This window comes from Erpetoichthys calabaricus, chromosome 5, assembly GCF_900747795.2.
Source record: "Erpetoichthys calabaricus chromosome 5, fErpCal1.3, whole genome shotgun sequence".
NCBI classification, from domain to species: Eukaryota; Metazoa; Chordata; class Cladistia; order Polypteriformes; family Polypteridae; genus Erpetoichthys; species Erpetoichthys calabaricus.
The window spans coordinates 108160420-108186447 of NC_041398.2; the positions used below are offsets into that span (position 1 = coordinate 108160420).

General features: G+C 34.8%; 1 protein-coding gene across 1 annotated transcript in view; it reads left to right on the forward strand.

The window, feature by feature from the left end:
• gabra2a (gamma-aminobutyric acid type A receptor subunit alpha2a) overlaps positions 1-26028 on the forward strand; it is a 353372-nt gene that overhangs the window by 101169 nt on the left and 226175 nt on the right. Inside the window, exon 4 of the mRNA XM_051928333.1 lies at positions 9989-10056. Coding sequence (XP_051784293.1) covers positions 9989-10056 — 68 coding nt within the window. The remainder of the gene's footprint in view (positions 1-9988; positions 10057-26028) is intronic.

Consider the following 26028-nt stretch of genomic DNA (forward strand, 5'->3'; position numbering starts at 1 on the left):
CGGATTGCAATAACATATTCACGAGATAAAAGTTTAATGAGAAGACACGAGGTATAAACGAAGCACACGCCGTGGCGCAACGTTAGGGGCAACAGTTTCAACCATTCTATGATCTGCTTCTCGTAACTGAAAGACGGCACATGGCGGATGTTAGCCGACTTGCTCACCGCAACGTTAGGGGCTTCAACTCTGGCGCTGACGCAACATCTCAGTGCCAACACTTTGCAGACTGTACTTAAAAGACACGCCCTCCTCACTGGACAGTTAAAAACACCAATCAAACTAACGATGACATCAAGTATTACCCAATCAAAAGTAGGAAAGGAGGCATCTTCATAAAATGCGTGTGGGATGATTTGCATGAGACGCTGCTTTAAAAAAAAATGATAAAAAAAATACGGGATAAATCCCGTCCAGTATTGATTCAAAACGGGACGCGCAATTTCATTCTCAAACGCGGCACGATTCCGTATTTTAAAGGACGGGTGGCAACCCTACAGTGCCAGGTAACCACCCATACAATCAGATTGTGATTCAGACTAGGAATGCAATGAATGTAATTACCCCGATCTACATACAAGGCGAAAGTCTTGCAACATTCAAAGATGATGGTTTGGGATAATTAGTACTTATTAAGTACAACATTGAACATAAAAGAGCTTATGAAGCCTTGAACCGAAAAAAGCAAGATCTCAGAGATCGTAAAAAAAAAAAAGGAGGTAATGTCGTTTTACTCGCTGTAGATTTTAGTCAAACATTACCAGTTATTCCACGAGGGAGACCAGCAGATGAACTCAATGCGTGTTTAAAATCCATGCTTCTCCCACGGTCGGTTATATGTCGCGTGTTCTCGGGTAGGTACACCAAAAAATGTATACATTTAAGCATGTAATGGGCAAAGAAAAAATGAGGTATACCCGAAGGCACTGCAGTAGTACTCAATGTAAATTTACTTCTTAAATGTTAATGTTTTACTGTTTAATAATTTATACGCTTCTTATATATTGTTCAAATTCTTTTATCAAAATACCAGTGACAGCGCAATGCACGATAACATGGAGTGAATACACCATACGCATCTGCCCACGGCCGCCCTGGTGTGCGCAGATAGGAGTTGATTCTAAAATAAAATAAACATAAAAAGAGTAATACATTCATCACCCATAAAGCGGATAGCAGACGTGACGTATTATATGTGTACCACATTTCAAGTCAATACGTGAAACGGTTTGCAAGCTACATGTGATTTAAAATCCTGGACAGACCAACGAAAAGCCACGGTAGCAAATTATAGAAGAAGATTTTACTGTTTAATAATTTATATTTATATGAAATGTGCTTCTTATATATTACTTCATATTCTCATATGATAATGATGTTAATGTTGTTTATATTCATTTCTATGTTATTGTAAGTGCATCTATGTGTGTATATGTATGTATGTATGTGTATATATATATATATATATATATATAAAAAATATATGTGTATATGTATATATAATATATCTGTATATGTGTATATGTATATATATATGACAGCAACACTCATAACAATGACAACACAATTACATTGACAATCATGTTACGTTATTTTTAAAATGTTTCCTTTACTTTTTCATAACCTCTTTAACACACTACTTCTCCGCTGCGAAGCGCGGGTATTTTGCTAGTATTCAATAAAGAAGGAATCAATCTGTGAGTAAGTATAATGGACTAAAGAGAAAAAAAGAATACTGTCTTCAATGTGAGTAGGGAAACCTTCATGGTTATGGGACTTTACATTTTTTTAAAGAAATGTCAACTGGATTAGGTAGATTTATGTTGCTATGATTAAAGATGAGCATGGTTAAGCCAGCACAAAATTACTGACAACCAGCTGCCTTCTGTTCATGGCGTATATATTAGTCACTGCCTTCAAAAGGCAAGCAGGATTATTGAAGACCTCAGCCACCCTGCACAGTTACCCTTCTTACTCCTCCCTACTTTTAATTTCACTTACTACATTTACTTTCTCAACAGTAGATTCAGGGACAGTTTTTAACCACAAGTCATATCATTACTGAACAGTCAGTCATTGTAATAACATGCAAGGGTAATGAACAGCTATTCTTGTTAACAATACTACACTTTTTCTTACACAAATACACATATTGTATATATTCATAAATATTTCTTTTTTTGAGGGTGTGTCTTTTGTTCATATACACATGACAAAAAAAATCTTAAACTTAAAAATCCCCACAAATTATATGTTTAGGATTAAAATAAAAATAAACATAAAAAATAACTATGAATTCCTTATCATCCTATTCAATGTTCCATTACTATAATGGCTTTCTGATTCATTAAATGCCACAGGGGCAACGAAAGAGATTGCTTTGTCAATCAATATATCCATTTCTCTAGTATTATTGTCATAATTGAAGTGAAATACCTGTCCAGTCCATCGTTACTTTGACCTAGTTTGAACTTTAATTTTTAAATATATTTTCTGTAAGAAGGCTATATCTGACTTCAGTGAGCAAAGATGTAATAACACCCTTTTTCTTTCCTATGTGTAATTAAGACCCTAGAAAATCCAACTAATAATAACTAAATTATTCTTAGCAAAATAGATATTTGTTATCTTTTTTAGTTTTATGTTTTGAGTTTTCCTACAGATAGAATTAGTCGTGTAGTCATTCATTTAGTCAGTAATATCTCAAAGTTATTAAACGGATAAAAAGACAAGTTAAGCACAGCTTTCCTCCTACATCCCCTGCCACCCATCTCATCTTATCTTCCCAAACATCACTTCAGAGCCCCAGTTCGCTGACATGCAGCAGAGCAAAGCACCCCAGAAACTAACCTAATCAGGCAAAAATGAGAATCTAGTAAAAGTGATTAGTAGCTAATAAATAGCTGGTAATGCTAATATTTCCTGATACGTAAGAGGCATAGAGCAACTAAATGATGTAATATGCTAACATTTTTGAAGTGCTAATACTATAAAGACTCTTTGCAGTTCATGTATATAAAGTGCCTTCAAATAGTATATGCCCCTAACTTGATTTCTCCTATTATTACAATTTTTGTGTCATGTCTTCAGCCAAAGTCAAATAGTAGATAAAGAGTTTTCTCATGAATAAGTAAAACATGTTTTTTAACTTGTTATCTAATACCATCAGGTACTGTATGGAAAAGTACTTCTTACTCAACTCAACCCAATTAAAGGGATAATTATAGTCATCTGATTGAACACAGTCAGGCTTGATTACAGCCAGCCCTTCACAGTATGAACCTCACTTATTTTGACCCTTACCATTAGAACTGAGTTGCCAGCTGTTTCTTTCAGCTACTTTATAATATTCATCACAAAAAAGCATTTCTTTCTCTTTCACAAAACAACTTACTTACTGATAACTTACCACAATATTGCCATTCATACTCTATTCACTGTGTAAGATTAATTTCCATGATCTTCTTGGCTTCTTCAGGAGTGTAAAAAAAAATTCTGTTTGAGCTCCATGTCGTATGATTACATCAAGGATTTTCAATGGTGATGGACAGTTGACAGACGAGATTAGACAGGAGTCCCCGTGGACTATGATGTTTGCTGATGTCACTGTGATCTGTAGCGAGAGTAGGGAGCAGGTTGAGGAGACCCTGGAGAAGTGGAGATATGCTCTAGAGAGGAGAGGAATGAAGGAACAAGTAGGAACAAGTCAGAATACATGTGTGTAAATGAGAGGGAGGTCAGTGGAATGGTGAGGATGCAGGGAGTAGAATTGGTGAAGGTGGATGAGTTTAAATACTTGGGATCAACAGTACAGAGTAATGGGGATTGTGGAAAAGAGGTGAAAAAGAGAGTGCAGGCAGGGTGGAATGGGTGGAGAAGAGTGTCAGGAGTAATTTGTGACAGTTATCAGCAAGAGTGACAGGGAAGATCTACAGGACAGTAGTGAGACTACCTTTATTATATGGGTTGGAGACGGTGGCACTGACCAGAAAGCAGAAGACAGAGCTGGAGGTGGCAGATGCTAAGATTTGCATTGGGTGTGACAAAGATGGATAGGATTAGAAATGAGTACATTAGAGGGTCAGCTCAAGTTAGATGGTTGGGAGACAAAGTCAGTGAGGCGAGATTGCCTTGGTTTGGACATGTGCAGAGAAGAGATGCTAGGTATATTGGGAAAAGGATGTTAAAGATAGAGTTGCCAGGCAAGAGGAAAAGAGGAAGGCCTAAGAGAAGGTTTATGGATGTGGTAAAAGAGGACCTGCAGGTGATGGGTGTGACAGAGCAAGATGCAGAAGACAGGAAGATATGGAATAAGATGATCTGCTGTGGCAACCCCTAACAGGAGTAGCCAAAAGAAGAAGAAGAAAAAGCAGTAATCACTGCTTAATGATATTTTAAGTTTCTCTTTTTTTGTGATTTCAAAGGTAACACCAGAAAAAAATCTGACCCAGTTGTCTTCATACAAGAATGCGTTTTTTTCCCTTTACTCTATGAAGTACATTTTCTTTATCTGAAAGTTTTGGAAAATTCTGATTAAAAACTTTTGAAAATTCTTTGCCAGTTAAGCAGTGTGCTGTTTCATTTTCCATGTTTTGCTTAATTACGTTTTCAAGGATTTGGGTGAGCTAACCATACATAAAAGGGATTTCCATCATTCATTCCTTTGTCAAATTCCAACAATCTTAGACGTCTCCAGTGATCGCTATTTTCAGAAACCATACTGCATAGCTCAGCTTGCAGATTCAAATGCAGGAACTCTACCATTTTGCCTCAGGTGGTTGCTCAAAATTTTTGAATTAAGATGTAAACACATTGTGCAGTTACCATTTTAATTTTATAAAACGCAGGATTGCTCAGACCCAGAAGACACTTCTTAATCTCCTATCTAACCCCAACCATCTTTTAGTCTTTCAGTTACATATTGTACTCATTGCTTGTTCTGTATTATGTTTTGTATTATGTTTTATTATATACTAGTAAAGTATTGTATCCTGATAATGTCAAAGATGGTAATGGCAAACAAACCATTGTTGCCAAAGAACACAGTAATAAACTATGACTAATGACTGGGCTCAGAGTTGTTGCAGAGTTGGATGTGAAATGTGTTGCTCTGACTAATTCTGTTACTGTAGCTTTGATTAAGCTGCCTCAAGCATCCATGCCTGCCATTTGGAGGAGATGAACTATTTCATTAAGCCGTTCAACCTCTTGGAAGAATCCCATTCAATCTATCAGCACTAACAGAAAAGAAAATCTAAGAATTGGAAGGTTTGAACATTATTTAGGGTGGGGTAAAGCCCAATGGTTATAGCGCCAAAGACTAATTTAGAATTTTGTATTGATACGTAGTTGTTAGAAAACGCTATCCAAACCTACTTATCCAAAAGTAATTTAACTCTTACAAGAAATGGATGGATGTCAAATGTACAGGATATTAGATTTGAAAAGAAACTACCATTAGTTCAAATGACTTCTTACTTACTTGTATGGCAAAATGCTGTATTTATTTAGTCACTGACCATAAGCTTTAGATTCTGTATATAGTTTAGCCTCTAAGTCTTCAAAAAGTGTTGAACATTTGATCTGGGGAATACAAACTTGTTATTTTACAGCTGTTTGCGTATTTGCGAAGAGAAAATTGCAAACGTACTGCCTTCTGGAAAGTGCAGAAATAAAAAAAAATTACTCTGTCAATGTGGTATACCAAAAGCTGTAATCACAAGAGAGGTGGAGAATGTGTCAAGTACTGACCACAAACTGAATGAGAGAAAGAAATCTTTCAATTTTGAAATATGCAATACTTTCTTGCAAGCAGCTAGGGAATTTAAAGTAGTGCAATATCATGTACTTTTTGGAGCTTTTATAGTAATGTAAGACTCAAGGGACTAACCATGCTCATGAAGCACATTTAGTAAGATATGCAGGCTAATAGACACTGCAAGTTGTGCTAGTGTGTCAGACTGTTGCACAACTAGAGAAGTCAGAATTGATAAGATACTGCAATGCACCATAAGACACATTTGGTTCAATTATTTTGCATATGTTAAAATATAAATTGAACTACTCCCTGATATAGTGGTCATCACTTCTTTCTAACAGTTTCAAAAACCTGAGTATGTGGAGTGTTTCTTCTTTATTCCAAATGTGTGCTTTTTCCATACATTGGGAAATTAGTGCTCTGTGCTTCCTGCCTTGAGTCCAGTGCTGCAGAGGTAGGCCCTGTATTATTCTAAAAACCTGTAGTGCAAGAAGAGGATTGAGAATAATGAACAAATGAATGTTCCGTGTGAAAAAGAGGCCAGCCAACTGTCAGTACATTAAGCTCACAATAAAACATTTATTCCCAGCTTGTTAAATATAATGAAACCATTTTCACTTAAGTTTGACCTTCGTGGCCCTTCTAGTTTAGTCATTTCTTCACATCTGCAAGAAATATCTAATTGAATGGGGACTTCAAAACACCAGAGCTTTATCAGTAACTAATCTTAAAAGCAATTACCATCCAATCTGAAAACATACTTGTGCACACACCCACCCCGACCAGTTAAACTAACAGGTGTTTCTTTGTGTTGACGAAGAAAACCCAGGCAAACTGTCACGCATACTTGCCAGAAGATTGCCTTTTGGGGTCAACAGGGTATGTAGCAACCACCCTGGGACAAGAGGGGGTGCTGTCTCTAACAGTCTGGTATCCTTCTTCCATCATAGTGTCGAGAAACTGCCCCTTGAGGGCAATGAAACCGGTCCATCTGGTATTAGAGGGAGACAGTCCTGGAAGGTGGCATCTCATTTGGACCTGACCATGCTGGACAGAAAGTGAGAATGGCACCAGAATGATTTAGAAGGCAACCAACCGAAAATTGTAGTGTCATTGAGTGTGTGTTCTGTTTTGAAGCTTTCTTTGTTGGAATTAAACAAGGTTTTGCCCTGTTGGCACCCCAACTATTTCTCGACTCACCCTGCCTCATCACTCGCCGCTCTATAAGGCCTAGGGATGACATGCACACTCAAATGAACCCAGGTTCCTTGGATAACATAGCTGACTACTACACCACCCCATACTGAACTTGTTGAATGCAAAAATGAAACAAAAGACTGAAATTGATTTTAAATATCCACACTTACTGTATAACATGTCAGATTTTGTTTTTCAAATTTACAATACAATTAAAATACTATAATTTTTAACGCAATGCATGTAATACATTTTACATGAATATAATTATATATTTTTGATACTGAAATTCAATTTAATAACTACATTTTTATGTGTTATAAATTTTATATCTTGTGTTAATGGGTGTGCCCTGCAATGGACTGGAACACCATCCAGGGTTGGTTGTTTTTTCAATGCTACTTAGATAGGCATCAGCTCCAAGCAACTTTTTACTTTAATAGTAGTTTAGAAATTGGGTGGATGTGTGGAATGATCAAAAAAAATTAAGAATTAACCTTACCTCAGTAATTTACTTGGAACTGTTTGACTGAAAGTGGTGATTGGAAACAGCTGATTTAAAAAATATGAAATGACAAAGAATAATGCATTTTCTTTGGAGTTTTTAGTATATTACACCAACTTCGGTGTGGTTAATGTATGCTTAATATAATTATAGCTTCTGGACTAACATGATATTCACCACTGTCTAACATGTTAATCAAGCACTAAAAATGGAAAGTGAATGATAAACAAATATTGATTATAGCTATGGACCATCATGCTAGTAGGTTGTCCCTGTGGGCTGAAACAAATCAATGGTTATCTGAAAGCAGCAGTAAGAGAGATGAAGATTGTCTTGCATTGAAATTGTTGTTGTCTAAAGATATAGACAACATAAAATGTATGGGTTTTAGAATAATGCTTATGTTTATTATTGGAATGTACTCTTTGGCCTGGCAGGAAAGAAGGAATTGCAGACATATAAGCTGTTTCGACAGTATCACAAATTGCATTGTCATCTGCCTTTTGTCTAAGGCACTGAACAAATAATAAGCATGTTTTGCTTAAATGCTTTAAACACATTCGTCTGCAGAAATATTTATCTAATTGTGGCTCAGTGATTTATTTTTTTGCATCTCCTGAGATCTGTTGAGTTAATATCTGAGTTATGGACATCAAGATTTTGATGTACGTGCAAGCTAGCCAAATTCATTTACTTCCCATTATAATTATTTTTCTCTTGATATAAAAAATTAACAAAAAATACCCTTTTCCATTGTTATAAAAGTCAGTTCTAGTACATTTATTGCCAGATTAATTAGCATCTTACCATTTTCCTCTTACTGCCTCATGATGAAATTATCAAAACGGCCATCTGCTTTTTCTCAAAATAAACCCATGGAACTAATAAAATGTAATTGAGCGTGCTAATATATATATTGTTAACACATCATTCCCCCATTTATGACGTTCAAGCACACATTGTCTATTATGTTCCAAGTAAAACTTTAAGAAAAGTTTGACTTTCTGCACTCGTATGAGTGCTGATTTTACGCCAAATTATATTGAGTGTCTTATGCATTTGGTTGCATGACCTGAACTTACATAATTTTACTGGTTGAAGAATAAAATGAAAATAAAATTGTGATGTTCAGCCTCCTATTAAAGAATAACATTTTATATTTACAGGATGTTAAATTCACTTTTTTCCTAGTTATTGTGATTTCCTTATTTGATTCAGTTCCCACAAGTAGCATTTTTACAAGGAAACACAAATTGTATTTTTTCCTAAGTGGACCTTGCGACTGTCTAGTTTGACTTAATTTATTTTCTGGAACATGACAATGTGTGCTTCAAAGAAGTTTACTGAAGATTTTAAAAATTCAATTATCAATACTATAACATGGTATACAGACTTCGGGAGAAAACTAGAAACATGATCTCTCAACTGTGCTCAGTTGCCCTCAACAGAAATTCTTTGCTGCTTTCCTTGTTCTTGCAGAGCAATGTACAGTTCTAAATGGTGCATGTACTGTATGATGGTGGAGTTAGAGCATATTTAGTTTAGTCATATTCAGTCAGTAGGGTACAGGAAGATTGTTATACTGTATATGTCGTACATATTTATTAACATAGCCAAAGCTTGAACAATATTTCTGTGCATCCTTCAAATGGTGGTGATGCCAGGTGTTCAAGAGTAAGGACGGTACAGCCGTCAATTTTCAGAGTAAACCGTGATCACTGATCATGGGATGTCCCATTGTAACAAAGGATTGGATCTCTATGCAAAAAAAATAAAATAATGCAGAGTTTAGTTCACTTTTAAAAATATCGAATCAGCTTATGGAAATAAAATACACATGCAGATGTGGAGAAAAGAAGAGAAGCACAGTGGGGTAGATCTTGCAATGAAAAATAAACCAGCAGCAGGTTTTTAATTGCTAGTTACGTTGAGGATGATTTTTTTTTCTCTATGCACGTGCTTTGCTTGTGAGTGTACATGTGCTAAACACTAAAATAAACGCAAATTGGCTTCTTCTTGATGTCTAATTAGTGAATGTGCTCCAAGGGCCTATAAATGTCTTATATTTGTAGAGGCCCTTTCATTTTACATAGAAACTAACCAAATCTGACAATAAGCAGGTCTTAATTTATCAACATAATGGGAGTATGCAGTAAAAAGTAAGTCTGTCTGAAATTGTGAACATTTTAAATTTAAGTAGATACATGGTGGTGAGAATTATTTCGATGATATTTTTACTAGAAAAAGCATTATTTAAAAAAAAAAAACTTCGTCAGGCAGAAGTATTCTTAAGGATGCAAATAAAAGATAATTTATTTATAGAGCTAAAAGAAAGATGGAGATAATTAATAGGAGAAAAGGTTTATAGATGTCATGGTGTTGTCATAGCAACATTAGCTGTTAAGACTCAAGTAAGCATTGGAGACCTTTTGAAGCAAATGTTGAAGGCTTTCATGTTCTATTTCCCAGGATGAACTTTAGCAAATTATTCAGCTAAAATTATTATTTTCTGCTATGGTTTATTGCAGATCGTGTAACAGAAGTAAAGACTGACATATATGCGACAAGTTTTGGACCTGTGTCTGATACGGATATGGTGAGTACTGATTGAAGTAACACCTTCTGTTATCACCTATCAGAAAGGTACACTGCATTGGAAGGATGAAAGCGTCTTTATGGTGTATGTTTCAATTCTCCAATTCTTTTATTACAGAGAACAAGATTAACCCATCTGGAAATATTTAGGAGGACTATTTAGTAAAACTAACCTGCATGTCTTTGCAATGTGAGAGGAAACCAGAACACCAAGAGAACCCACTTGTTTAATTTGAGAACATTTACGTTCTACACGAAAAATGCATGAATGGGGATTTACACTCACAGCAGTAACTCAGTAGTAGAATTAGAATCTAGAATGGCTAAAGGTTTGATACAATTCTAGATATTTTGTGTATTTTTCACTCACCTGATTTGGATTCCCTGTGACTTATTCAATGACTCATACTTTTTGTTATATTAACTGAATTATCAAATAGCTTTGCTCTGTGTTCTGATAACATTGTTAATAAGGTATATATTTTAAGCATTAGTGAGATATTCTGATTTTTATTGGCAGGTAGATTTTTTTACCTTCTGTTTTTGATAACTTACTTTCTTAAAGCCAATGTTTTGTTTATACCGTATTTGGTTAAGACTGCCACAGGCACAGCATTTGACTTTATGTAACCACTCAATGGAAAGGAGTTTAATTGGCAACCCTGGCACTTTCTCTGCTCTACTCTTGTTTACATGGAATTTCACCAAGTAGTCTAGATTCCTGTCTCATCCCAAAGCTCCACATGTTAGGTTATTTGCCAAAATGAGATTAGTCCAGCATTTGTGAGTGTCAGTGTATGCTTGAGTGTACCTAGTATTGAACTGAGTCCCGGATTAGGGTTTGTTTCCTGCCTTACACTAAATGCTTCTTTAATAGGAATCGTCTCCGCATGAGTAACAGGAAATTGTGTTCTCTTTCTCAAGGCAGAAAATGTACATAACAATGTGTAGATACTTTTAATACATGGAGGGTCATTGATTCTCTGCAATCATTATTTATTCATTTCCTACTATTACTTCTATGACTTTTTTTAACAACAAGCTAACATAAAGGTCAAATAAAGCTAATGTTTCATTACGTGACTTCCAGTCATTGGGTATGTCAGACTTGCCAACCACACTTGTTGAGTTGTAGCCATACCATGTCAGTTTACATGACTGAATATGGCTGGGCTTGTCAAATTTAGCTACGGAGTGATAACTTTCCAGCACAGTTGAGCTTACCCATTTTTCTCACAGCCAATAGCATGCTGCCAAACAGAGCAGGTACTGTACAAAGGGTTAACAGGTGCTTCAAGTTCAACTGCAATCTCGACCCTATATTTTTTCTTATTTTCATTTGTTGATTTATGTATATAATCTGACAAGCTTAGACAAACTTCTTTTCTGTTTGCGCCGTTCAAAACACCCACATTCCTTATTCCTCATCACTGTGTTATATGCGTTGTTGTTTCAGATGAGCATTCATTGCTTGTGAGCCGTCATACACACAGAGTCCACCCTCACAACTAAAGGCAAAATCAAACCTGTTGGAGTTTGTCAGGGTGAGTTACGAACTAGTTGGACTGAGTTGTTCAGTAGGTCAGAATACACTACTGGCCTTCTTGAGATTGCACCGCAGACTGCCTCCAAAAATCATGTAATGTGACATGGCCTTAAGAATGTATCTTAATTCATAGCTAGGTTTTTATAAATTTTGATTTGCTAGGTAAAACAACATACTACTGACTGTTTCTATTCACAGTCTTAATGAACAAAGCGTTTTAGAAAAAGATTCTGTAAAGGTTTGGTTTTATCATTTTATTTAAGAAAGTAAACATAATAGCAAAGCACAATACAGTTAAGTAAAAATAACATAACATACAGCCATAAGTTCCAAAGAAATTTCATGAAATTCCACACTTAAACATATAAGGGCTTCAGATAGATAAATAAATAAATAAATAAATAAATAAATAAAGTTTGATTGAGAAATACTTGGATTCAACAGTGATTGGGTCAAATTCTTAAAAGTGTCTGCATTATAACAGTGTTTGTAAATGATAACTTAAAGATCAAAGTTTAAGAAAAGAGTTGTGAAATATGAATATGAATTAAAAGAAGGTCAAAAGATTATATTTTGTGGTAGCTAATTAATGACAACTACTTTACTAATATTACAGCTACACTAAAGCCAATGGCTTTCTCTAGCACTTAAACATCTTATACACTACAGAAACAACAGAACTCCTGCATAGGAGACTAAATCAAGACTATTTTCTGTTCACAGTTATAGTCTAAAGCTTGGAGAGCTAACTGGTTATTTAACTGTTTTATTCTGCTGAGATATTAATAAATTATGGAGCAGTGCAATTGGGCCTGGTAATGCAAGCCTAAACATGCATCTGTTGATGCAGTGGCCAAAGAAAATGGAAAATGTAATTTTCTTGATGGCTACAGAAACCCGCTTTTATATAAATACAGTATAAATGAAATCCTCCAGCTACTTGGAGAAGATTAATTGAGGTTGCTGAAGAATCACAGTGGGTGAGGAAAATCTGCCTTCCATCAATCCATGCATTCATTTTCTGAGTTTACTTGTGCTGGTACAGATATTTGGCCACATTCAGTGCAAGACAGACTTATTAACACAAACATCTATGTTGAAGTCAGTGTCACTAATCAACCTAACCTACGTGACTTTATGGCATACTAGGAAACCACAGTATCACACTGATGAAGTGAAGGGGCTGTGATTTGAACCCAAATCCCTGTAACTGTTAGACAGAAGTGCAAGGCACAATATTTGCAATTTCTGAAAATATTTTGCAGTAATTACAATAAACATTGTATATTAGTAAATACATCAGAAAAGAAGTCAGCTTTTAAGTTTTAAGAATTATTCACTATGAAGTCAGTATTGGAAAGCTGCAAGCAGGTTTTTGTAGCAATCATGCACATTAAGAGTACTGGAAGAGCTTATTATTATTTAAGGTCACAATAATTAGATACAGAATACAAGAAACATGCAGTAGACTGGAATGATATCTTGTTATGCCTGCAGCAGAACACAAAATATTACCCAGTAACATTATTTAACAAAACAGTGATATAACTCAAAAGGCTTTTAAGGTTTTAACCAAAATGAAAGTAGCAGAAAATACAAATCCTATAATATCAAAAGGATTTGTGCACTTGCAGTTTACAGCAGCCCACCTTCATGAAGTAATGCATTAAACACATATAATGATGGACTTCAATAGTAATTAGGATATTAAAACATACATATTCAAATAAGAATAGGTCCTATTGCTGTTCATCCCTTAAAAGTGCTCATCAAGATGTCTTTCAACATCTGTAATAAGATGCTGCAGATGTTCTATCAAACGGTTGTGGTGAGTGCCCTCTTCTACGCGGTGGTGTGCTGGGGAGGCAGCATAAAGAAGAGGGACGCCTCATGCCTGAACAAATTGGTGAGGAAGGCAGGCTCTATTGTAGGCATGGAGCTGGACAGTTTGACATCTGTGGCGGAGTGACGGGCACTGAGCAGGCTCCTGTCAATCATGGAGAATCCACTGCATCCACTAAACAGTGTCATCTCCAGACAGAGGAGCAACTTCAGTGACATACTGCTGTCACTGTCCTGCTCCACTGACAGACTGAGGAGATCGTTCCTTCCCCACACTATGCGACTCTTCAATTCCACCGGGGGGAGGGGTAAATGGTAACATTATACAATGTTATTGACTGTTATACCTGCCTTGCACTCTCCACCTTGCACTTTTTAACTTGCACTGTGTTTTTATCACTCTTTAATTAATATTGTTTTTATCTGTATGCTGCTGCTGGAGTATGTGAATTTCCCCTTGGGGATTAATAAAGTATCTATCTATCTATCTATCTATCTATCTATCTATCTATCTATCTATCTATCTATCTATCTATCTATCTATCTATCTATCTATCTATCTATCTATCTATCTATCTATGTTTGAGTCTTCTGGAAAGCTACAATGTATTAGCATTTATTACATCTTAAATGTCAATAAATTAACTTGTACATTTCCATATAAACTAATCTTTTCTTCTCTTCCAATCCCAATTCTTATCTGAAATAGACAGCATGTGGCCATCAAATTTAAGCTTGATTGGTTCCTTTATGTTCGCAGTTCTTAATTACCTATTTGTGCTACTTACTTTCTAGCAGGCACAACTAGAATCAAATTGAGTACATACCTTGTCATCAATGTTAGAGAAGTTCATTACAGCCTTCTGTACCAAGATCAGGGCTGACTGTTGATATAGACCATGAGCTTTTACTACTTAAATTTTGAATTAAACTTCTAGCACATGCTAAAAAAGAAAACCAACTATCCCGTTTATCATCGATTAATGTAGGTTGTACAGGATATACAGTGTAATAGTACACCTACAATACCAACATGATGACGGCCCATGGTGTTATTACATGCATTTAAATGAGGAACTGAAATGACTAAGTGTAGGAATGCTTCATTATGTAACTAAAAACTAAAGTTAGCAAATGTGTATTGTGTTTTGTTCTTTTGGAATTTTTAGTTTACAATTTAGTTTTACTCATTTTATCTTATAGCAATCAAGAGCAATGTGGTAATGATTAACTATCCATGACCCCTTAATATGTATTAGTAAATGCCATCAAGGGGCAGATCACAAATTTATTGTATGCTCAAAAGTTTTTCAACAGTTTGTTTATTAGGCTGCTTCTTACAACTTACTACTTTATTTTACAGTTGTTTATATTTGGAGGTGTAGCAGGCGGAATTAGGGTCACAAAGTGAGTCTATGGCACAGAAATGAACTGACAACCTTATTATTTATAGTACCATGGAACACTGCCTGCCTATTGTGAAACTGAGAAAGATCCATAAATATTCCATGCTTCCAGTTTAACACATTTCTAAATATTGATTTAAATTTATCATTTTAGGTAGTTCTCCACTACCCCATGTATAGCTTTGTAGTCTCCTCAAAACCAAAAAATATATGTGCCTTGGTTAAAAAAAATGCTTTTCCATTCTCTTGAGTGTCTTAATAGTGAAGAACACAATCTGTAATATGTGTAAACAGAATATTGTGGGTTTGTTATCTGCATTTTATTGTATTATAGCAACTACCCTAATCTGTTAAAAGTCTATTTTTTTATGATATCAATATGTTCTTCTTAAATTGAAAAAGACATTTTTATACTTGTTGTCATTACTTTTTATCCACAAACTCTTGAATATTCCAATGTGTAAACCTTACACTTGTCCATCTACTTTTACCCACTTATTCCAGTTGAGCATATTGGAAACCAGAGACTTACCTGCCACCAATAGACACAAAATATGGAAGATCATTCAGTGGCATGTCAGTCCATCACAAGGCAAACTTGCATGTGCACTAACCATGGGGTTATTTTTAAAAAATAATTACTTTTTAAATTTTTTTTAATTACCTAACCATTTTGTTATTTTTTGTTTATATATCCTTAGCCTAAACATTTCTTGTGAAAAAGTTAACTATAGATACAATATCAATCTATTGAAACAGAGACATTTATTTTGTATTATATTTGTTGCTCATTCTAATTCTCAAAACACTATTAAATTAGTGTTAAGTTTAAAGCAAAATTCTGCTAATGCCTTTATTTATAACGTAACTACATAAAAAAAGTTTGTAAAAGTAAAATAGAGCACAATATCTGATAATACCTATAAAACTAACAGCACATTAAATGCTGCCTTAATGTTTTATTCAGTTTCAATAATTTACTTTTACTTCGACTTTTGCAGGTTTTATTTAAAAATTACTTTATTTTTATAGGTGTTTATATTTCATAATGGGACTTTTCTGAAATGGCATATTTCAAAATAGTTTATTATTTATTTCAGAATGTCTCTTTTAATCTGGCTTTGTTGTCTATCAATGAGTCTTTTACTGTATATACTGTAGTACATTGTCACAGTATTTTAAAATGTAATGACCTATTTAATAAATATCATTGCACTTTTTCAAGAGATTATTTCTTTCATAATTACCATTTAATGTATTTCATTTTGACACAAATTGCATTCCATACACTCCTGACAATTTGAGATTGCCAGCCTAATTTAATATACCTGACCCTAACAGTCCAATGTTTATTCTGAATCATGAGGGACACACAAACAAATTTTATCAACTGACAAAGTCACAACGGTAGCGAGCAAAGTATTAGCAGATGATATATAATGGTGTCCTCAGCTCTTTGCAGCCCCAATGGCGCTGACTAATTAAAATGGCAATTTATCTAATAATGTATTGCAGAATATGAAAAGTCTAGTTGAAAGCTTCACCTTGTATTCCTGATTTTCGAAATAGTTGTTGTCTATTCCGGGACAATCATTTCCTTTTTTCCTTGCTTCTTTCGCTGTCTTTTGAAAAACTACTGGTTGCTCTAAAGGTTAGTAAATCACTGATTCATGCCAGGTATGTATTTTTTTGGCATATATGAGTAGCGGTTTTCATTTACATATTTAACTTGTATATTTTAATAAAATGTAACTGTATTTTACAAATCTATGCCCTAGTTACATTTTATTTTTTGGACTGCTAGCAGTTTGGGGAAGGTCAATGTGTGGAAACACATTCATAAGTCAACACAGAAGGTGTGTGTCAAATACTTGCTTGCCCTGTCTTAAAATAATAAAATAAATAATTAAATAATAACACTTTATGAGCTAATATATTAAGCAGAATGGCTTTTGTTCATTGTATAATAGCAGAAAACACACACACCTCAGTTGCTTCCATGGTCAAGGTTCCAGGCTCAGTAATTGCCCGAGTACCAAAAGGTTGCTGTATTGCACACGCTTGACGGCCTGTTGATGTATTCAGCTTCTGTAATTTTCTTTGTGTTTAGCAGCCATGTGACCTTCTCAAACATTTTGCCTCTGTAGTTTACTGTAAAAAGGAAGCAGTTTGTCATTTTGTGTTTCATGTGTACCTCACAGTAATCTTTAAATGACTTTTCATTTCAGCACTTAAAGCATTCAGTTCACCTTCTCACATTTCCCAAATCCTTTGGATTAAAATTTCCCATAGTCCAGTCTGCATGACTAACATTACTATCATCTGAATTATCTCTTTTGAGTTAATAATATAAGTAGTGCTAAAAAGAGATGTTATGAAAAGTATATACTTTTTCTGCAGTCCTCATCTATGAACCACTCTTGTCAGAGTGTTTGAGACTTAATTGGTTTTTATTGAAGTTGAAAACTTTTTATTTAGACATCAGAAAAAAAAATTAAAGATGAAAACCTCAAAATAGGAGTTTGGCATGGTTTAGGAGAAATAAGGCTTAAGAAGTATTCATCAGTCGTGTTCATGTTAAAACGGGAGTTTCTTAGAAGTTTGCCAAGAAAGTCAAATTACAACATCGATACCTCATAAGTGATATACAGATGACAACAGGACAACACTTCAGATGGGAAAGATAAAGACACGGAGAAAAAACAATGCAATGCATTAAATTAGATTTTTTTTTTTTAGAAATTCATTCAAAAGGACTTTTTTAACATCAAACTGAATGGTAAAAGACAAATAGTTTTGAAAAATAATCATAGTTAAAAATTAAAATTGATCCTGAACTCTTTTATTGAGATGTAGTCAAGATATGTGGCTTTCTGCCATCATCAGTAATAAAGTTCTTTAAAAACTGAATTGTAATAAATGTTCATGTACTGTATGTTCAAGGCTGTGAAAAACATGTATTTCTCCACTTATTTTCTGCATTGTAACACTTATGTCACAGTGAATGTTTTCAGATATTAACAATAATGGATATTAAATAACAAGTGAGTGAATTAATGAAACAAAATTTTAGTATTTAGTTCATTTATTTATTAAAGAAAGATATGCACAATCCAGTTCCTGTGTGAAAAACTAATTGCCCAATTACACTCAACAAATACCCATAACTACAATCAGACATTTTCTCTAGTTATTGATCTAACAGTGTCGTAGAGGATATTTGATCCATTCCTACTTGCAAAATTGCTTCAGCTCATTAACACGTCTAGATTTTACAGCATGGCATGTTCAGTTGTGTTCAGTTCCAGCAGACAAAGTCCCAGTGAGGTTCACATTTTGACTTTCAGGGCATTCCAGTCCTCTATTTGTCTTTTCTTTAACCTACTCTTTTGTAGACTTGTTAGGTTTCAGATCATACTCCTGTTGCATGCCCACTAACAGGTAGCGTGGCATTCTCCTGAAGTATCCTCTTTTGCATTATAGAATTCATAGTTACTTTAGTGATAACAAGTTGTCTGGTACCTTATCCCCAAAACATGACTCTACCTTTTCCATGCTTGACTGTTATTTGGCTCTTATTGTAGAATGTATTGTTAGACTTTCTTTGGACATTACAAAAACCATGTCAGTCAAAGAGTTCCACTTTAACTTCTTCTGTCCATATAATATTTTTCCAGAATTTGTGAGAAGCAATTTGGCAAACTAATGTTCTGATGACTAAACAGTGAAGTGCATCCTTGGAACTCTTCCATGGGGGAGTTTATCCAGAACTGCCAGTCCTGAGAGGATTGGCTTCTTTACCAAAACATTTCCCAAACATTCCCAATTTCAAGAACATATTTCTGATTGTCATTTAATGAAGTCAAACAGCATTATAAATATTGATTTTTTTTTTTCAGAATTTCATCACAGCATGATCTACATCCAGAACCAACATGTTCACAGAACTTCACTCTGCGAGCATGGGGCAAAGTTCCATAGTTTATATTGGTGCATAAATTCTTCATTTAATTAGATTAAGCCCACTAAGTGGACAATAAGTATTTTCATAAGTGATTCATTACATCGTTCATATGTTTACTTCTTTGTCCACAATAATTTCTTCTGCAGTAATTTTCTGATGTACTAGTGTCCATTTCTTTTTTGTTTCAGTATAATAAGTATTATTTCAATATTATAAGTAGCATTTTAAAGATGATTTATGAAGTTGCTTGACAGACGTAAGGTGTTTATAAGGCTTATTTAAGTGTTAACTGTTAAAGATACTCTGCCAAGAGGCTGCGGTGAATCTCGGCAGCGGGTATCTTGTCAGCCTTTCTGAGTAGAGTATCAGCTAACAGGAGGTATGCAAAAAAAGTGTCAAACAGTATGCTATACATGTTCATGCTTTGTTATGGAGCAAGAAACTGGTCTTGGAATGGATTATGACTACAAATATAATAAAATGATGTGATACTAAGCTTTAGTATATTTTAAAGTATGAATGAAATTGCTTTGCAATTATACAAAGGACTGCCCAATAATAGAAGCAGAAAATAATGTTACCGTTTTAATCCCTGATGGTGGAGACCAAATTCATTATAAGGGAAAAGAAAAATGGTCTGTTTAACTGAATACTTTGATGATTTAGAAAATTGTGGCTGGAGGAAATATTACAGTAATTGGGCTGCTGGAAGGTAAAATGAGTAATCTAAAGCTACAGTCAGGTCGCTTGAATACTTAGAAACTAAATCTAACTTTGAAGAGCACATTGTTTAATCAGTTTTTAAACTAGGAGTGAATTAGCATTATGAAACAATAATAGTCAGGTTTTATAACTACAAGAACTCTGATACTTGGAACTTGTTAGAAGAAAGAAAAGCGTATGCCTTACAACATTTCAAATTCTACTTTATTCTTACAACCTTAGGTGTGCACAAATGTTTTATTATGATTACTCTTTATAATAGTACACATGATTTTAAAAAGTGTTTCTGCAATCAGAGAGTCTGTGTGGGTAAATGGAAATACAAGAGTATTTAATGTACTGTTTAATTGTTGATCCATCAATAAACATTGCATAGATGTCAAGGTTTGCTAAGATAGGTTCTAGCTTCCCTGTGACCATGCACTGGATACGAGGGTTAAGTAAGTGGATGGATGATGGTTAAAAGTGAGTGAAAGGACTTGGATTTCTAAAAGAAAACAACAGAAACACCTCTAGACCAATAGGTGGCAGCAGAGTGTTCATAGAACTAAACATTATACAGGGCAGGCAGGGGGCCTGTGAGCATGAAAGGAGGCCTAACATTTTGACTGAAAAAGAGAGTTTAAGGATCCTTTCAAGAAATAAATAAAAATTGGGATCTTTACAGGGGACTCTGATGGGATCACCCCAGAATGTTCAAATAGCGTTTCAGACCACCAAATGAAACCTTTTGGTGAGTTTTAAAGGATACATGGTACCTGTTGTATGTTGAGCTTAGGTGAGTTTTGGCAAAGGCCCTAATAGGGAGTAAAGAAGTTCAGCTGTACACATTTTTGGTGTTTATCTAGTGAGTGAGAGAAGTTTTTTTCATGTGAGGAATTATGTTTGAGATGGGCAATTGTGCAAGCCAACCCACCTGATAGATACCAGGCCCTATATAGTTAGTGCCAAATATGGTTTGCAATCTGTTCTGAGTTGATGCTTCTTGCTCTCCCTGTAATCAGTCCTGCCTTTGGTGTTTTACTTTAACAACGTACTACTATTATAGTAGGCAACACACAAAGGAGTCTCACATCACACAAACATTTCTGTCGATGTCTTTGCTCATAATGCTGCAAATCCTCTGGTAGCTGCTAAAGGGTTTCCTTAAAGAACACCTACTGACTGTCAAAAATGCCAGCCCACTCCAGAAGTTCTCCCTAATGATTGTAGATTGTAAGGGTGCCTGTATTGTTCACCCGCTCTTACATTCTTTCATGGGGAGTTGCTCTTTTGTTCTGTGACACAGGTGAGTATGAGTGAATAGAAAGAGTTGTGGTGCAATGGCTTCCCTGAAATGTCTGAGAACAGTGTATTTAAACACATAATGTTTCACAATAATTCTAGCAATCTTGCATTCTTTAACCATCTATAATTACTTGTAAAGTACATGATTGCTTTCATGATCAAAACATACTCAAAGCATTCTTGAAGGTATTAGTCAATCAAACTGACCATTGAATCAGAATGGAAGAATGCCATCATGCACATGAACACTTGCCTGTACAATATAAGAGGAAGTGAAGAACAATAGCATTGTTGACTAATCAACACTGTTAATCATTTCAAGTTGGCTAAGGGGAACCATCCCTCTGCTTAATTAGTCATGATAAAGAGGCATGTAGGTCAGTGCAAATTTTTGTTATGTATGTTGTGTTTCGTTAATTTGTTATACTTCCAGTGCACAACTTTTCAACTTTAATTCAAATCATATTGCTTCTGAAGATACTAGGATGTGATGAATTATTAAGTAGTGTTTTAACACAGACAAACCTCTTCATTCCTTCAATGAAACCAAATAAATAACTTGGTAGAGTTATCTAGCTGTTGATTTATTTGCATAGCAATTTTTTGACAGTTGAAATAATGTGTATCTTTAATCATTTCTTTCTGATATCTGCCTCACTTTATTTAAATTCACATTTAATAACAGAAGATGGAGGTATTTTTTAAATTATAACTTTAATGATTTAAGTATTAGTTCATAAAGTATGACTATTACATTTTATTGTTTTCACAGCTTAATAAAAATGTCCTAAAAATATAATAATTCACAAATACTGTAATGAAAAAGCTGCAACGTTTGGACAGTGTCTCAAGCACACATTTCAGTGACACAGATGCCAGTAGTGTCACATGTCGTTTGTTCTATGATTCAGAAAGTTATGACACACAGTAATGAAACTACTATTTCACAAGTGTAGCTTTGCCCCTTGAGGAGTAAAATTTAAACTACATGTGCTTATATTCTTATATGCCACAAGCCACCACTGGCATGTAGTCTGAGTCATTATCAGGGACTATAGTAAAACATAATATTGCTCCAAGCTCTTCTCCTATGAAGTCAGTCATGTTAGACAGTAACATGAATATCTTACTATATACCTTTAACAAAATTTTATGTAGTAAAATCTTCTATTTTTTCTAAGTTGTGTTATATGATTTGATTTTCCATATTTTATGTTTTCATTCCCTCCGTATTTTTTCTTTATCTAGGGCCTCTGCAGTGGAGGGGTGTCTCTCTTTTTCATTGATTTTTATTTCTGATCATCTTCTGCATATCCCTTCACTATCACATGTTTCTTTTTTGTTCTTGGTTTGTTTAGAACACTGTTTTCCTTTTGTCTCCATTTATAACCAGCCACTGGAATCTTTCATTAACCATTTTTCACATTACCCATTTCACCTTTAACCTTCCCCTAATATAACAATTTTCTACTCAATCCTTTTTGTTCACCCCACTCATACGTCACACCATTTTTTATCTTATTAACATTTCTTTCAGTTTTATTTTTAGCTTTTCCCCATGTTTCTGCACCATATAACATTGATGGTCTCTCTACCATCTTGTATATTACTTTTGTCTCTACCTTCTCCACTCATTTCAGTCATGTCCAATTCTATGCCTAATTTCTCTCTGTTGCCCTCCATCCTTTTAAATCATTAATCCTAAGTACAGAAAGTACTCCATTGCTTCTAACTGATCAGTTCCCAACTTCACTTTTCCATAATTTCCCTCTCCAACATAGATGCAGAACATATATTGTGTTTTTGATCTCCTTTTTCATCTCATACGACTTTAGAGCATGGTTGCAACTCTCTAATTCCATTTGCAGTTTCCTCCTTGTATCTTCATACAACTCAAGATCATCTGTAAACAGTATGACCATGTAGACTTTTTATCTTATCATTACTATTCTCATCTAATATTAGCATAAACAATAATTAGGTCTCTGCTGACTTTTGAAGTAATTCCACTCATGCTTTAAATTTTTCATATTAACTATTATAAAACATTTCTATTTTTGAAAAAACAATACATGCTTTTAATTTCCAACTAGACTGAATATGCTATTTCACAATGTTTTCAAGCCACTTATATTTAAGAAAACATTGAATACTGGTAATTTACTAAATTAAAACTGAGCAATCCTTTTAATACATTAGACTTTTTTCTGTAATTGACCCAGTGCAGAAATAAACTGAGCACTGGTTTAAGGAGCAGCTTCAAATGAGAACCCAGGATTTCTCCAGCTGCATTCGACTCCCCACACCAACAGATAAAAGGGAAGGGAATTTCCAAGGGACCCCACAACACAATACATGCGTCAAAATAAAAAAGCAATTTTATATTTTGCATCATACTGATCCTCAGTTCAGCAATATATTGCTGAGACTGAAGTCTAGAAATGAATAGCTCTATTACACACCCCAAAAAATCCACAACTGAATTTGTTCCATTTAATTTTTCTTTGAACTGTGGAACTGAATTTCAAATATTTTAGCAGTTTCCATTGCAAGACTGGAAATGCTCATTACAGAACATAACACACACCACCATCATTTTGACTATTAGGTTGGGTAATTCTCAGAGAAATTAACCCTTAAGCCTAAAATAGGGCTGTCACTGAATAAGAGAGATTAAAATGTTTAGCTTATATAATATGTTTTTATATTAATATTCATGTATAATTATGGGGGCTACATACAGTACATTTACAGTAGGCTGATGTTAATAATAAAGTAATGCTGAAGACTACTTCTCAAACACTATTTAAAGTTTCATGGTAATTTAATCATGAGAAAAAAATCTGAAACAAATCTCAATGCTTCTTATTTCTTTCCTTTAAAAATAATCTTTAACATTTAAATCTTCCTTATAAAGCTGCATTACAGCGCATATTGCAGAGAGGATGTTTGGTCCAATCGGGAGGCAATGCACATGTGAGCATTGCTGCCAAAAGTGATACGTGATTACAGCTGAAGTTTCTTGGAAATAAAATTTCCCTTATTCTCTGTGTGTGAAAATCGGAAACAGATATATAGTGCAAAGTGAAGAATTCAGCCTTTGAGCATTCCTTTAAGCTGCTTCACAGAGACAGCCCTGTTTTACACAATGCCAAAATACATGATGTTTATCTAACGTTGTTTGCAAATTGCACATTCCATATCAAGTTCTTTGTTCCCAATAATATTGTGAAAACCAAATGTTTTGACTTTTTTTTTTTTTACTATTGTAGTGATCTAGGTCACAGATGACAATCATGTTCCTTAGCCTGAAAACATTTGTGCTACTCAAGTTATTGATAGTCATAACAAAGGCATTATTTCTACGAAACAGTGTTAATATTAGTCAAAGTACAAGAAAGTAAAAAAATTGCATTTTGACAGCGATGAGTAATCTTTTTGAATGTAGAAGAACTGGAATTTGATAGACAAGTACCAATAAACTTTTTTTACTATTGTAGTGATCTAGGTCACAGATGACAATCATGTTCCTTAGCCTGAAAACATTTGTGCTACTCAAGTTATTGATAGTCATAACAAAGGCATTATTTCTACGAAACAGTGTTAATATTAGTCAAAGTACAAGAAAGTAAAAAAATTGCATTTTGACAGCGATGAGTAATCTTTTTGAATGTAGAAGAACTGGAATTTGATAGACAAGTACCAATAAACTTCTTGCTTGTTAATTCACATAGGAAGTGCAGAAAAATAAAAAAAATCTTATTCTGTTTATCAATGATACAACAAGAAGAAATAAATTTCAGTGTGATATGCCATATCAGTTTTTTTCCCATCTTATAAAAAACTAGCAAAATACCCGCGCTTCGCAGCGGCGAAGTACTGCTTTAAAATTTTAAATAATAAACTGAGGGAAAATATACCAATAATTATTTGTTAAGGATCTCTTTGTATACCATGTTGTCAGTTCACCCCTCCGGTTGTAATATGACCAAGCTGTGCGCTGAGCTTACTGTTGAGCATGCAACGTATAGTTGGCCATGTGAAAAGCAAATCAAGAACGGCAAGAGCGCGTCAGCTGCAGAGCTCAGCTCGGAGCGAAATGAAGTGAATGAAATGAGGTGAATGGGAGGGGAGATGATCACGTGACTCCCCCACCCCCCTTAACTCTCCATCCCTCCACAAACACACAAAGACAGTCTCTCGGATCCCAACTTTCCTTTCGCACACCGCGTCTATTAAACACTAAGAAACACTAAAGGAAAAAATACTATTCAGTAAGTAGCGCGTCTACTAAACAGTAAATCAGTAAAGGAGAAAGGACTAAACACTAAGGAAAAAGAATGGCAAGACCGCGTCAGCTGTGGAGCTCAGCGGTGCTCAGCTCGGAGCGAAATGAAGTGAATGAAATGAGGTGAATGGGAGGAGTGATGATCACGTGACTCCAACACCCGCCTTAACTCTCCAACCCTCCACAAACACATTCTCTCGGATCCCAACTCTCCTTTATATTTGTAGATTAACCCTTTAAAATGATAGATTACTTACTATGTTGGGTACCTTCTCATGTTCAATTCAATTTTATATAAAGCAGTTTCATTTGAGAATAAACTAAAATAAAAAAAAAAAAACATTCGTAAAGCACAAAACTACCATTCAAATACCCAAACCTGGAAAGAGAAGTGATGTAAACCTCACATTTAATAGCATTTTTTTTTTTTTTAAAGAAAAAGACTGAAGAGATAGAAAATCATGAAGAGGGGTTGGGGCACAATATTTTAACCAAAACAAAGAAGAAACAAAACCCTAGCTGTCTCACTGTGTCTGCTTATACAGGCCTTGTGTCAACCTATACATACAGTATATGTCACACACTGTATCTCCCCACCATTTGAGCAGGTGTTCTGACATATAGCTAAACTCTGTCTTTAATGAGATACTGGAAGTGAGAAGCCCTCAAGCCAAACAAGGAGTGTTTCATTGGAAGCAATTGGAACTACTCAGGTTTTTAGGATTGCCCTTTGAAATACCATGGGCCTTTCCACGAGAACATACCCTGTTACTCCTGTATACCTCTGTACTCCTAAACCCAAAATTCGAATTAAAAAGCTAATGGTATTGCCCAGAGTGCAACACCCAATAAAACAGATACCATACTTCCACTGTGCCAAATGGGACCCATTTGTGACCACCTACCAGTTTAAAGAC